General features: G+C 46.6%; 1 protein-coding gene across 6 annotated transcripts in view; it reads left to right on the forward strand.

Annotated features, from left to right (window-relative positions):
* The window catches only part of SLC15A2 (solute carrier family 15 member 2), a 76,370-nt gene that overhangs the window by 12,107 nt on the left and 48,894 nt on the right, over positions 1–15,369 (forward strand). The window contains exon 1 of one of the 6 annotated variants that reach the window (XM_083841446.1): positions 5,253–5,748. The exons of 3 other annotated variants lie outside the window; for them this stretch is intronic. In XM_083841446.1, the coding sequence (XP_083697572.1) occupies positions 5,667–5,748 (82 nt within the window). In that variant the 5' untranslated portion in view covers positions 5,253–5,666. Of the gene's footprint in view, positions 1–5,252; positions 5,749–5,820; positions 6,177–11,170; positions 14,220–15,369 lie in introns of those variants that run through there. 2 more of the 6 variants (XM_083841443.1, XM_083841449.1) reach the window with 2 other exon arrangements.

Here is a 15,369-nt window from a genome sequence, read left to right on the forward strand (position 1 = left end):
TTGCAAAAGGAGGGCAGCCATAGGACTCTGGTCATCCCTGGGCTTATGTTGGACCTCATCTGCGCTCCGGAGCCTGTCCCTGCAGTGGATGTGTGCCCATTGGAGGGGCTGCCTGTGTCAGGAGGGGATCAGGAGGCTTTGTGGCTGATATTCAAGCCTAAACTTTGCAGCCCCTGTAGTAGCCTGAACAGTTTTCTCCCTCAATTGTTTGAGGATATTGAAGGCAGCAGTTTCTCGTTTGGATTTACTCTGCTTTCAGGTACTGGTGTGGCCCCGCACCCACGCCCCGTGGTAGTAGGATGGGTGAGTGCCTGCTCAGCCACATTTCTCCTAGATAGCCACCAGCAGAACAACTGCGTGGGTTTGTCAATGCTGGCAGGGAAAAAGAAAAATCCACACGGGGTACTTTGCAAACAGGAGCCTGATTTTTATTGTTGCAATGATATGGGCTGTTTTGTTTGAGCTTTGGCCTGTATTATTTTGGCCTGTTTCTGAAGCACTTGTTTTTTAATATTTTTCTGTTGACTGAGACAGGAGGCTACTGGTAAAATTACAAGAGAGAAACTTAAACGTTGCACTCTACAGAAAAATGAGACATTCATGTTATGCATCATAAATAGGGAAACTTAGCCTTTGACAGCAAGAACAAGCTCAGCTGATTGTGGGTGTTTCTGAGGATGCTTTTGAGCTTTGCCCACTTACAACAGCGTAGCCAGGACTGGATTTCCTGCATGCATGTGTGAAAGCTCCTTGTCTTTGATCCTGAGCAGCCAGGGCTAGCCAGCATTGATAACCGTGCTTACTGTTGTTGTGGAAAAAAGGTAATTGCCCTTCTGGCAGTGATGAAGGTGTGATTTGTAAATTGAGATCTAGGAGCAGTTCCGTGGCTGCAGAGATAGCGCGGGTGTGACAAAAGCGCGGCAGAGCTGGGTTACGTACGTGTTGGTGTGAGGGAGCACAAGAGCTCCATCAAAACACAGGCTGTGCTTGCCAGAACGACTGCCCTGGATGAGACCCTGCAGAAAGCCAGTACCGTGCAAAACGCTCGTGAACCGTAATTCCCAGCCCTGGTTGTTGAGGGGAAGTTCTCCAGATTATATGGGATTTCAGTGAAATGCTCCAGGCTGCTTCTTCCTAAGGCATTATGGAACAACGTGCCAAAGAGCTTCATTCAGCACGTTTCAAACATGCAATGTCTTTAAGAAAAGAGTATTACATTGTTCATGTTGTAGATACTGAGATGGCTACTGCAGCCTGTTGCTCGGGTCCTAGCTCTTTTCCTCTGAATGGATGTCATTGCTTGTGGCACAGAGTGTTGCTCTTTCAAAGGATCTCCATTCACCTGGCACGTTTTTTTCCCTAGAAGAGGGAGGAAGCTCCACCAGGATCCTTCCCTTCTCTCCGAGGCCCCGGTGAGGACCAGCTCGGAGCCTGTGCCTTGTTCTGTGTCGGTCACCTCAGCGGTCGGGGAGCTGCTGGAACAGGCTGGGAACAGGCCGTGCTGGTGCCAGCGGCGTGACACAAAAAGGCATTCACAAAGAACCAAGCTCTGAAACACCCTGAGCAAAAAAAAGTGTCGGCAGCTCGAATTGGGGTCAGTTGTGCCATAGAGAGAAGTGGGCCGGGCTGGACCTCTGCCTCTGCCTGGCTGGGGGAAGGGGCCTCCAAGGCCATCCTGCTCCCACTGGTCATCTCTGGAAAACTGGGCTCTGGCAGGAGGCTGCAACCTTGCTGCAGAGCAGGGTCTGGTCACCCTGGTCTTCTTCAGGCCTCATGTGGGTGTTCAGAGAAGCATCCTCCCAGCCACAGAGCTTGGCTTTTTGAGGCTGCTGTAGGGAAACAGATGCTGCTCATGGACCAGCGGTTGATGTAGCCTCCTGACTGCCTGTGATGCCCTGAGCCTTGGACAAGTTGCCACTTTTCTCCGTGCCTCAGTTTCCCCTTTTTATAGTAACACTGGTCTACAAAGGGGAAGGAGTGAGGTGAGGAATGATATCTCTGTAATTATGTCTGTCTCTGCCTGGCAGGCTGCTGTTTCCAGAGAGTGGAAGGCAGTTGGTTTGGAGACTAAAGCACGAGGTTCCATTCCTTTGGCATTAAACTCTGCTTGTCCACATGATGACACCACTTTGTGCCATTTCCTTAAAACAAAATGGCAGGTCCAAGAAGCAACAAGCTTAGCTTCGTACCAGCCAGTCTGTGGTCCCCATATGACGGTGTCATGCCTCTGGTTAAAGGAATCTCATCGAGCCATAAGGGTCCACCACAGCAAGACATGTAAAACATCAGCCTTTTCACTGGCTGTACTTGCTTTGCAAACCAGCTTTGAGGGAAGAAGTTAAGATTTTTAAGGCTGTACTGAGTGGGAGCAAAGCCTGCTCCTGCCTAGCAGGCAATTAAGAGCAGCTGAGCTGCTGAAGGACTTTGCGAGCAGAGTCCCTCTGCAGTACAAGGGGTTGAGCCACCAGTGCTACCTGCTCTGAAGGCGTGAGCTGCAGCCCTGAGGACAAGTGGGATGTAGTGTTGCTGTTCTCCATGCTGGAGTGGTTAGTGAGTGCAGATACCAGCTGGATGTGTGTTCAGGGTTATTACAAGTGCAGTCCCCAAATGTCTCCTGAAACCCTGTGGCCGCTTTGCAGTGGATGAAAGAGGAGAGCAGGGACACGCGTGCTATTTCATGGGTCAAAGTGGGGAGAACAAATTAAAGTGCCTATTTTAGTGCTGTCAGACATCTGTGCTCTTCTCAGGGCAGCTCCTGAGAAGTCACCTACCCGTGCCTGATGGAGGGGAGAGCATCTGGCTAACAGCAGCTGATACCCCAGAAATGGATGGGCTGCCTAATGCTAAGGAAGTCTTTGGCTGACAGCTTGGCAGAGACCACTAGGCAGATGTGAGCTCCAAACCTCCCCACTAAGTAGTGCCTTCATGGCACTATCATGTGCCAGGTCAGAAGGGGCTGTGACTTTTGGAACAGGGCTTTTTAGGGCTTAGCAGCAGTGGGTGTCAAGTGTCCAGCAGGATCTGTTCCACCAGTGGTTTTTACTCTGAGTTACCCTCAGCAGAGTGAACCCAAGGAACTGGGTTGCAGGAATACTCTTCAACTGCTTCCCCATGAAGGCAGGCAGCTATTCAAAGAGGCTGTAGTGTTTTTTAAGTGGTACAAACATAGCATGTATGTCATGATATTGTTAAACGTTGGGGTACTCTGGAAATACCTGGCATTCTTATTCTCCTGTTAGTGAAATGAAGTTTAGGAAGTTTAAGTGACAAGAATCCCAACAGATTTCTACGTGAGGAGAAAATGGAAAGGTGGGTGTTTGGTCATGCTTTGCCAGAGGCATAAGAAGTGACAGTTGTTCATTACTCCACTTGTCCTTCATTTCTAACATAGTTTTCATAATGGAAACAGAGTTTGAAATTAAAGAAAATGTCACTTCAGTGTTAATAGATCACAGCAAAGCCACTCAGAGGATGTAATCCCTCCCTACTCATGTACATAGATGCTGAGTGTGTTTAACTGCTTCAGTGCCCAGAATACTGTAGGGGGATTGTCAGTGCTGTCTTTTAACCCTTGTTTGTAGTGTTTCATTGCTCACATGAGAGGATTCAACTAAATTAAACCTCAACAAATCTAGGGTGTAGTTTCACTTAGTTGTTGTTTAGGACTTATACTTTGGAGCTAATTCAGCCTGTGATATACATATTTTTGGGTGCTCCGGGTCAATTCCTATGTGGTCCAGAGCTAAGAAAAGTTACTCTGTTGTCAGGAGGTTTGAGTTTGCCAAGCAGTGTCTGTCTGTCTCCTGAAAAGTTCGTATGGATAGAGTCAATAAAAAATTGCAAAAGATTGTTCTTCTCCAGGTGAAAACTTGGCCCAAAGATTAAGTGATTTGCTGGCCCTCAGAAAATGTAAAGCAGAGACAGAGGATGAACCCAAGTCACCTGGCAACCCATTTGATCCTCACTTAACCAAACTGCCTGCCCTGTGGGGAACTCAGTAAGAAACATGGGTAATGAACCTGCCCAGGTGCTTGGAAGAATGACTCCACTGCTATACAGCAGGTAATCCTTTAGATTTAAGAAATAGCATAACTTGTAAGGAGGAAGTTTACAAAATATGTCATCTGAAGCCATTGCCATGTTTAATGCATTTGGTGCCAATGATTTGCTTTCCCTTGCTATGCTGTTTACAGAGCAGCTGGTGCAGAGCTGTTGAGCTTGCTATTGAAGATGAAAGGCTGGTTGTTTTTCAAAGCTCTTTGTGCTTCTTTACTCCTAACTGGAGCTGTCAGTGCAGATGCTTTTTATTTCCTTTATTACTGGAGGTCTGAAGTCCCTTCTCTAAAGATTTTCCCAATTCAAAGGAAGATTTCTTTTGCTTTTGGTCCCAAAAGACCTGGAGTGTCTTTGCTCTTTTGTTTGGACTGAAGACTCCACAGGCAATGCCAGTGCCTTCAAAGGAGTGCTGAAAACCTTTAACCCCACACAGCCAATGTCCCATCTGAAGTCCTCCTGATGAAGGCTTAAGAAATTCATTCTGTCCTGATCATTTCTGTCTGTGGCCGAGGAATGAGAACACCCCTCTTGAACTATAGATGGAGTGCAAAATTTCTGGTGATTATTAATTGTGTTTACAATAGCAAATAAAGGATGTGGCTTCTTCCCCCAAAACAGCCACAGAGAGAAAATGTTAGGTGCTGTACAAACCTCCACAAAGACATACTTACTGAAGTTGGTTTAAAAGCCAAGTAATCAAGACAGGAGAATCTTCTTTGTTTCAAAGCTGAGGAACTTAAGCTATGGGAGGTCAAGTAATTTACCCAAGATCATGAAAGGATGATGAGACACAGCTGAGAATGGAAATCAAGGTACTGCTTTGATACTTAACCTAATTTTCCTGTTGCATGCTATTTCTCATGCACTGAAGTAGGCTGAATTACAGGATTTTCTCTCTTTCATATAGTCTGTCAGTTGGTGGTTCTGTTACTTTGGTGGAGAAGCTGTCTTAGACATCTGTATGATCAGTCATTAAATCTGCACGACTTTTTTTTTTTTTAAATGTTCTAGTAAGTGTGTTTCTCTCAGAGCAGACATAGTTGGTCCTTCAAAGCAGTCTGAAGGGCAGTGCTTGTGATGCCTGTTTGAAGCACGTGGCTTTCCCACCCAGCCTGCACCAGCAGCAGTATCTGTCAGTCAAATGCTCCTAAACGGGTACATCACCCAACTGGAGAGCAGTCTAGGCAAATCTCATAACAAAGCTGTAATGAAAAGAAATGGATCCTGAGTGTTCTCCAAAGCTCTCCCCACCAGCGCATTCACTTCTAACTGATGAAATGCTCTTCAGATAAAAGTGCTTTCTGTAAAGGATTCGGAAAAGCCATTCCAATTGGTATTTCTCAGGTTACCCTGCAGTCCCACTGCCAACACACCCCCCTTGCTGACCACATGGTATAATGCTGGCAGGGAGCTGGAGCTGAGCTGCTTGTGAGTTTTATGGGGCTGAAAAAACAGTAGCCCAGCCACTCTTGTCTTAGCTGAATCAGAGATTAACAGTCCCAAACTCACAGCATAAACTAATGGCTGGTGTGGGTTTGCTCTCATGCTGAGCAGTCTGAGCACTGAGCAAAAGTTGAATCGACACCGAGCATGCTGAAACCAGAAGAGGAATGCCTCTAGATACATTTCCAGTCTTAATGTTCTCTGCTTATCAAAAAGTGATGACACCTGGATACTGGGAAATCCAAGCAGGTATTTGCTCATTAACGTCAAATGTTTTCTTCCTGCCCCCTTTCTGGTACTGTTTACATAGCAAACCATGTGCAGAATACACAGAAACTTCTTCCTCCTGTGCATCCACACGAGCTGCTACTTTGCTGTTAGTGATTACCCATTAAAGAACTGAGATTAGAAATACGTGAGCAAGGGGTTGGGCAACGTGGCTACTGAAGAAAACTGACCTGCAGCTCAAGTATCATCAGGTCATGAGAGAGCTGTGTAAAGAGAAATCAAAATGGATGTGGCTACCATTGAAGGTGACTGCATTTTAGTAGGGAGTGTAGTTCTTTCTCTCTTTTATATTTGGCCAAATTGCACTATATCAGTACAGAAATCAGTTGCCAAGCCTGAAGGACTAGCTCCAGTTACACCAGAAGTCTGTACGGAGCTGGAAACAAAATGTGAGTCTTTTAAGTACTGGAGCATTGCCCTCCTTGCTTTGCTGTCTCAAACACTTCGCTTTCTCTACCTGATTCTGTTATCAGCTTAGCTCATTTCTACTTTAAAAAGGTTTTGTTGATTTTTTTTCTTATTTATTTTGTAAATGTTAACCTCTTCAAAAAAATATCCCAAGTGCATTAAATATGTCATCTCTCGCTGCAGAACCTGTTTGGCTTAATAATTAACAGACTGATCACCACTGGCAACAGGCATAAAAGTCAAGACTGTACATAACTGTTCTCTATACTAATGCAATAAAAGTGGCTCTGCTTTTACAATGGTAATTTTAGCAGCAATCTAAATCAACACCCTGTTGATGATAAGACAAATCTTCCTTTAAACAGAAAGGCAGTGCAAGTGAGCTAGTTAGTATTATGAGCACATTATTGTCTTTACTTTCTGCAATCAGCTTTTATTCATGCTTTTACAATAGGTGTAAATTTTTATATCTCCTTAGGCAAGCAGAAGAATGAACTGAATTTCTAGAAAATTACTTAAAATAGGCAATGGTGTTAAGAAACAGTCAATCCCATACATTGTGTTAAAGGTCAGTGGATTGGAGTGCTGAGTTCTGCAAATGGGCAGCCCTGCTATGCTGGGGCTGGCAGTCAGGCAGCTGAAAAAGAAAGGCTTGGCTAGGGTGGTGTTTGAAGTGTAGCAGGGTGTTTTCCGTATGGATGTGTGCTGGGGACTTGGGGAGGGGAGAGACAGAATGGTGGGGAAGAATTTCTGTGGTGCGAGGCACTGCGGCTGCATATGTGGAGTAACCTTTCTGTAATGCAGTGACAAACATACTGTGCAGAGAGAAGAGCAACTCTGGTAAGCTCTGGGTTAAGTAGTACCAGAAATCATAGTGTTGCTTTAAAGAGTTGAAAGAAATCACCAAGATCTTGCTGTGGTACACCTACAAGAGCGCTGGTGGCACAGAAAAGCTTGTTGCTCCAGATGACTCTGTTCCTGACCTGCACTGGCTCAGACGAGCAACGTGGTAGCAGCTCACACTTAAACAGCTTTCAAAGGTGGAGCTTTTGGTTTTCCTGTTTTCTAGGTCAGGCCAAAGGAGCCCAGGTCAGTCACAGGATGCCCTGTGTGCCTCTTCTGGAAACAATAGTTTGGTTTTGTGCTTGTGGTTGATCTGGGGACCACCACTTCACTTGTGTCAGGAGTGCAGTTCCTGTTGGCTCCCAGGAGAACCCGTTTAGCAGAACAGTTAAAGAGACATAGTAATGAACCTTTCTGCTCCTCAAATGGCTGAATAGTCCCCTTCCAAAACCAGACCACCCGTGAATCGGTTTGGATGCTACGTGCAGTGTGTTGCTCCCACCTGACGGGACAGCTGTTCTGCGTGCCTGGCTGGGTGGTGGGAAATGCTGGGAGCTGCGGTCCTGAGCTGACCTGTCTCCAATAGGAACCACTGTCCTGTGTTTTCCCTTCTGTGATCTTTCAAATCACCTTCCTTTCCACCTCTGGTCTTTCTCCCTTTCTTTCTTTCTTTTTTTTTTTTTTTTAATGAGTAACTGTTTGAGAAAAAGTCATTTGAGGTTGACTGGTCCTTGGCCTGAAGGGCTATGCCAGTATGTCAAGAGATGGCTATGCGATGATATCTCGATGTCTCAGACAATTTGTATGTCAAGTATTGCATGTTTGCCAGCCTGGAAGATTCCTCTTTAACAGTTGTTAGTAGTTTAAGTTCAGACCCTAGGCAGGAAGAACCTCCTCTGCAGCCAGTGGGGATGGGCTGAGGCATGTCCTGGTTCCTCACGCCTGCTCCAGTTTGCAGAACAACCCATTGCCATGGACAGGAGCAGGCTGCACCTTCCTAAGTTGCTTAGTCAATTTGGCTCACTTAGCAATGGTAGGATGGGCATAGGAGCATGGCTTGCTTTGTCCTAGAGAGATGTGTCTCCAGGGACTCTCTAGTCTTCTTCTCTGCAGATACTGATGGATGGGGCTGGCTCTGATACCTGCTTGCGTTCTCCTTAGGGACTCAGGTGCAATCAGTAGCTCATTTGAGGTGGGCTGCCGGAGAGCTGCTGGATGGCAGTGCAATTGTATTTTGATACTGGGGGAAAATCCAATGCTGATTACCTCTGTCAAGGCTTGAACGGGTGTGGAGACTTCCTCAGCTGATGGAAAGGAGCAGGGATGGAGGGTCTGTGATCCGTGGCCTTCCACACATTGAATAACAGAGGCAAACCCACCCAAATCAGCTGACAGTGGCCCATCACAATGGTTCTGGAGTGCCTTCGTGGACAAGCACTCTCCAAGTGCACGCTGGAAACAGAAGTTTCAATGAAGTGAACTTCTGTTGTGTGCCCTGAAGCCAAAGAACATTTATTTCAGGAAAATCCCTGAGCTAGCAGTGATCTTTCATATCCTCTCCTTTTTTTGAGGCACGTGGTCAGCTCTGGCGCTCTCTGTGAGCCGACCCTTTGTCTTGGTTTTGGCTTTGTGTTTCTGTCTTGCCTTGGTTCATCGCATGTCAAATTACCTTCATCCTGGTTGCTTGCCAGGATGGGGCATGGGCCAAAAATACAGCAGAGCAGGAGCTACCACGTGCGTGGCCTGCTTTCACTGGCCAGATACAGCTGCACAGTCCAAGCCTGTGGTCCCAAAGCTCTTTGCTTGGCCTGGAAGCAGGCAGGGAGCCTCTTGCCTTCAATGACTCTTTTGACTAAGAAAGCACTTTGTGACTTGTCCCGCAGTAAGTGATGCAGACCTGCTGCTCTCCAGGCCATCTGTCCAGCCTCTGCTGGAGGAGAGGAACTGCTCGCTGGGCGCTCTAAGCTGTGTTTGGCTATCCTGCCATTTGGGCAGACCTGCTGCCCTTTTTCTGGCTTGCACATCAATATCAACTGCCTCAGGCAACTACCCAACGCATCTTTCATAGTTTTGCAAAGCAGGCACAGCTTTCCTTGGCGTGGCCAACATCATCTGTTCTGCATGAATGGGGCTGACCCAGCATCTGGCACATCTCCACCCTGAGCGAGGGGCTGAGTACTCCAGCAGCATGACCATGGAGTAGGATTTAGTCACTGTAAGCTGTGGCTCTGCCCTGACACGGTTGCTTTTGAGCTAGACCGAGTCAGACTTATTCACCATTTCAGTGCATCTGGATCCACAGTGTCTGACAGTCATGGTGTCGCATAAGACAATTTTTGACTCCTTGTAGCTTCAGTTTCAGTGGTGGCTGCTCCCTAGGCGGAGACGTTTTCTCTGGCAGCCTGCACACAGCTGAGCTACCTCTGAGTATCTGCCCCAGGAGGGGAGGGCTGGATGGAGGTCGATATGTGGGGCAGATCTGGTTCGTGCAGGCAGCAGGTCTCCCCTACCCTGTGCAAGCAGCCGTCCTTCTTGCTCTGCCCTTCCCTAACTACAAACACAACCCCAGAGCTCGGCCTCTGGCTGGTAAATGAGCCATGGTTACTGAAGAGGCAGCTGGGGCCATGCAAACCTGCACTGTCGCTTACTGGGAACAGCCTGCCTCAATGCACGTGCTTTGTCCGCGCCAGTGCACCGTTAGCGAGGTGGAGACATGGCAAGAAAGAGCATTGACATTGCAGTTCTCTCTGACTTTAGAAGACTTGGGAATGTAATGGTCTTGGAGGCTCAGAGATGCACATTTCTACCTCACCGGAATGTCTGAGATTTAGAAAATCTTCCTGTCCTGCAGCAGAACAAACTGTCTGCATTTTGAAATACTAAAAGACATGTCTTGAGTCACTCAAAATGTTTTTGATGTTTTATTTCAGCTGTGACCTTTTAGTATGGGTTTGGAGATTTTTTTTTAACTATAACTCAACTAAAAGCTCTGAAATGGCATGTCTGAATAATTTTGAAACTTTTATCTCTCTCTTTTCTTACCTGGCGACAATCTTCTCAATTCCTTTCCCCTGCAAACCCACAGTTTTCACTGGTCTAAGCAAATACCTACTTCCTGCTTAAAAAATCAGTCAATGTAATCTAAATCTGCTTGATTCAATTAGAAAGGGCCTTTGCAGAGCTGTAAAGTCAGGGAGTTTATCTCTAGAATGCTAAGAGGAGGCAAAGAGGTCACCAATGGACATAAAATTAACCCCAGAAAGAGTTTGTCCTAGCTTCTAGTTTTAAACACTGGCAATTCTGTCTTTGGACTGAGTCAGGTAATCACAGTAAGAAGCCTCATAAAGCACCTAGAAATTATTTGATAGTGAGACACCAAATGAACAGAGATGTGCATCCACATGTTTTACAGTCCTGACTACAAGCAGAGACATTAACTGCTCATTCACTGGCAATTGGCTCCAAATCCCTATAAATGCCTTTAAGAAAATGTATGTTCTTGAGATTTACCACCAGCCCAGTCTCCCCTCGTACTTGGTCTTGTAGCTACTTCACTAATAATGTGAGACACAAGGGTATGAGCCACCCAGTGGCTCAGCACCAGAGAAAATCTATTAATTCCTTGCAGACCATATTGGTTTTTAACCAGCCTTTACTCCAGCTCCGTGTCCCTAGCATGCAGAACTGTCTCTTTGGTGGTAATTCACTGAAATCAGGGGAGTTTCACGGCTGTATCTGTGGATCCATGCCCTGGAGCCTCCTCTTGCCTTTCTGTGGCCCCATATGCCATGTCACGACTTCAGCCTGGTGCTGAAGCACAAGTGCGAGTGAGCAGGACGATGCCTTCTCTGAGGCTGGCATATTAAAATATCAGGATGTGTACATATATGAATATGTGTTTTGATGATATATGATGCCTGTAACTTTGAACAGCTCAGCCTGAGGAGGGTCGAACCGAGGTGCAAAGGAAGCACCCCTGTCTGGCCCAGATACAGCAGAGGAAATCTCTGCCATAACCAATGATAACAGACCTCAGCAATTACCCAATTAAAGCTAAACCCATCTTTAATCAAGACACTTAATTTAAGAAGCCTTTGGGATTTTTTTAGAGAAGGATGAACTCCTAATCAGCGCAGAGGGAATTGCTCTTGTTTGTTCCAGGGTTGAATTTGCCCCCAAACTTGCAGTTGCTAATCTTGAGAAAGGGAATCAATCATTAGTTTTTAATAAAGAACTTGTTCCTTGAGAGGTGGGGGGAGGGACCGAAGTCATTTCCCCGGATGATTTGGAGTTCATTAGTGCACTGATCAGGGGAAGTGTGCGAAAAAAGTGCAGATGAATATTCCTTATTTAACCTCCAAACCAGTAATTCAGAAAAAAAGCAATTTCTTCTAAATCTGAGTTCCAGGTGACTGCCTTTTATCTGAGCTCCATTAAATTATTCCCCTGCTAAATTCTCACGAAATAGGCTGTTTGCTCCAGCAGCTGTTGACTCCCTGAGTTCATTTTGCAGCCGAAACGTTCTGGTTTTGTAAGTAACAATCCATCTCCCCTCGGCGAAGTGAGGGCTTAGGGGAAGGCGTGTGTGCCTGGGCTGCAGCTTTCCCCACTGAATCCCCGTTGTTTCACCGGCACAGAGACCGGCTGGATGAGCTGGTTCCTGCTCGTCTCCCTGGCTGTGTGCAGCACTGGAGTACGAGAGAGAAATGTGAGAGTATCTGGCAGCGGTGCTGCCTCCTACAAAGTCAGGAGGCAGTGTCCTCAGCATCGCTCATCGCACAAGCTTGCAGCTCGTCCTGCCCTCACTCCACCGCAGCGTCTCAGCCAGGTCTCCTCTCTGCAGCCTCGGTTATTTTTCCCTTCCTCGGTTGCCCTCTGTGATTCTTCCCCAGGGTTTATTTCTGTGCGGCAACCACTACAGCCAACTTTTCTACTGTCTCCTGTTTATTCTGGACGTGCACACTGCAAGTTTCTTACGGAACCCTTTCCAAAAATACAGATATATTTACTTTTACTGACTGTGGTCAGATCAGCAGTTCCAAAATCCCGTAGGGATGGAGCGTTAGGGGCAAAGAGAAGTGATAAGCTAGCATGCTCTGCATGCCAAGTGCAGCTGGCTGAAAATAGCCTTGACCTTTTTATAAACTGAAGTATTGTCCGGCCCTGTTTTCACTGCCCTGACGTGTTAATGTGCTGGGGGCACTGGGCACAAGAACTGCCTCAGCATTTCTGGGATGCTCTTTGCTTGGGGCATGTTTACCTTTATAGATTTCTTCCTCTGCATGAACTCTGAGGCACATGAATATTTTATAAAGCCTTTTATATTTCTAGCTATCATTTTTATGGCAAATTGAGCACCCCTCGTGTCGTATCGCTTCCCTTCCTTCCTCTCTTCGGTGACCCTACAGCCATCAGTGCGTAATTCCTGCCCTCATGTACCTCACCTTCTCTCTCTGCTGTCCCCATGCCCCAGTGCATGTGGCTTTGCTGCTAGCTAACAGGCTCTGAAGGACAGCTCACATAGCTTGGCCCTGTGCAGGTATGCAGAAGACCCCAGAAGTTTGGGATTCCCTGCCAGGAGCAGAGCACGCTGTTCCAGCAGCGTGGAAACGAGACGGTGCTCCCTGGGCACCCTGGGGACCCCAAGGTCTGGGGGCCCAGATGTCCTCCCTTTGCTGTAGTCCTGCCGACACCCAAGGAGGAGATTCTTCCAGTCAAACTCTTTAACTGCAGGTTCAGCTCCATGGACAACGCAGCCCCTTCTGCTTCTCACCAAAACAGGTGAGAGGAGAGCCGGGCTCTTAATCTCGAGGGACCCAATGGCACCTTATCATATTTTCTGAGTTGTTCTCCCACAAGCAGCTTGAACGTCTGGTTTATCTCCTCTCAAGTGATAGTACGCTGTTTGTCAATCAGCCTTATTTTGTAACTAACACACCGCAGGTGTTTTAGCAGCCTGAGCATCGGGGCTGAAATAGCTGCCTGAACTGGAGCCCTGGGCCTGAACTGGGAGGGAGCTGCTGGAGCCTTTGGGATGCTCGGGGGCTGTGGGAAGGGGGCAGAGGGGTGCCTGGCTGGGTGGCCAGCTGGGTCAGGCTCTGTCCTTCTGCAGAGTACCAACTCTCCAGAGCAGGAAATTTCAGTTTTACAGTGGATTATGAAGGCAAGGCTGGAGAAAGTGAAATCCTCTTTTCTCACTTGGGTAATTAAAGACCCCAGGTTATTTTGCCTTGGGAATACATCTCTACCTGCCTGGCTTGCTCCTACGGCAATGCAAGCTGCACTCCAGTGGCAAAGGGATTCTTGTATGCACGGAAAGTGGAGTTTTAACAGCCTCTGAAGTGTTTGGTACACACAGGAGGACCAGCTTCTCACAGAGGCTGAGTAGTCAGTACAGCAAGTCTCCCTCCTCCTTGCCTTTCACCAAAGCCTAAATCTGATTTTAGCAATTAAGCTGAATCTGAACTCTTGAAAGCATATGGCACCAATTCTGATCGCTGATCACCTTTGGTAAGTTGGCTTGACGCAGCCAGCTCTTGGTGCTTTTGATTCTCCAGCAGGGAACTGTGAAAAAAGGAGGATGCTTTAGCGCTCAGAGAGACCAGGTCTGGCAAGGATAGCTCCAACACGATTCTGTTTTCCTCCCTGAAGGACCACCCATTTCTACAGGATCCCTGCTCTGGAGCACATGCAAGTGGGAAAGAGAAGCTATCAATAACTCCACTCTTACAAAGGCAGCGAGCCATACAGCACATTCAGAAGACCCCTCCAAAGAAAATGAAAGAATTAAAAAGTTAATGAATCCTCAAGAAGCTTTAAGTTTGCATACAGAAATCAGAGTGGGGAGACTCACCAGTACATTTCTCTGGCCAAACCCACAGATGAAGATTAATTGAAAGCCTTCAGGGACGACAAACAGAACAATGTTACTGTGGGGCCAACAGCCTGTTTTTCCATTTGTTCTCTGCATGTCAGCGTGGTATATGAGTGCTGCTGTGGATACAAGAAGAAACAACCTTGTATTTGTTCCCTGCATTTACCTCAGACACATTCTGAAGTTTAAACAGTTTGTAGCGCTCAGTTTTTTGTCTTGGGCTGCTTTACCACTCCCATCATGGAAATCCCTCCATCTAGGGACACTCCACCAACACGTTTCTTTGAGACTTGCCGCAGATATTTTGGTAAGTAACGTGCTTTGATTGTGTTCTGTCCTTTCCATGTTCCCTGGCTGAGGAGTGCTTCAGCAGATGGACGTCGTATGAGGAATATTTGTGGGAGTGGGCTGCTTGGAGGCAATAGCCCAAAATACCCGTGTAAGGGCTTGAGAATAGGATATATAGAATGCCAATCTGCACTGTGAGCCTGTTTCTGAGATGTATACTCATCCAGATGACAGGCTCTGAAGTGTATGTTGTAACCTATCTGTCCCGTCATGCCTGCTTATATTGCTAATGCTGTCAAACTACCTGAAATTGCAGAAATTACATTATGTATAGTTTTGAAAAACAAATAAACCTAAGGGGAAAAAAATGTGCTGTTTGTAGGGTAAAAAAAAAAAAAAGCAAAAGGCAGAAAATGAACAAGCTATTATTATTTATTGTAAATTAATCACTCATCTCCAGATCTGACAAAATAACTCAGAGGAGGCTGGAGTCTCTTTCTGCTCTATTTTCAGCCAGTGCTGGAAGCAAAAGTGCCAAAAATCTCTCTGCAAAGCCTGTTCTGATGAGATTTCCAGCCAGTTTCATGAATCAAGTTGGTTTGGATTAACTGTGAATAAGCCCTTGGGCAGAACTAGCGCATCATGGGTTCATTGATCACAGACACTTCTGTGCGTGAGACCTGACCCAACACTCAATAAAGGCAATGAGAAACCTCCTGGGGCAGCTTATCCTAGAGCTGCAGAGCCTCTTTGCAGTTCTCTCCAAGACGGCTGGAATTGGCTTTTCCCATGTGCTGGAAGCTGGACTGGGGTGAATCTTGCTTATGTCCACAGGCCCAAGTTATAGGGTTTTGGGTCAGGCTCAGGGACACTGTACATTGGTCATTAAAAAAAATAATGTAGTAAATGAGACTTGGTAAAAATCAAGCTCATCTTCTCCTCCTGCCGCTCAAATGCCTTGTTTCCCAGCAGCAGTTAACAGGGATGGATCTCCTTCTTCTGGGAATCCCCATCTTTTGGGATTGTTTAACTGGGGGCACAGTTTCAGGGCTGTTCCTGGAGGCTGTCTACACAGTAGCGTTTTTTAAGTTATGCATTTGTGTTTATCCCTGTCGGAACAATTTCTAGTGGTGCTTGCTCTGAGCCCAAAGGTGTCCGTAATCAACTCT

This window comes from Anser anser (assembly GCF_964211835.1).
Source record: "Anser anser genome assembly, chromosome: 6".
Lineage (NCBI taxonomy): Eukaryota > Metazoa > Chordata > Aves > Anseriformes > Anatidae > Anser > Anser anser.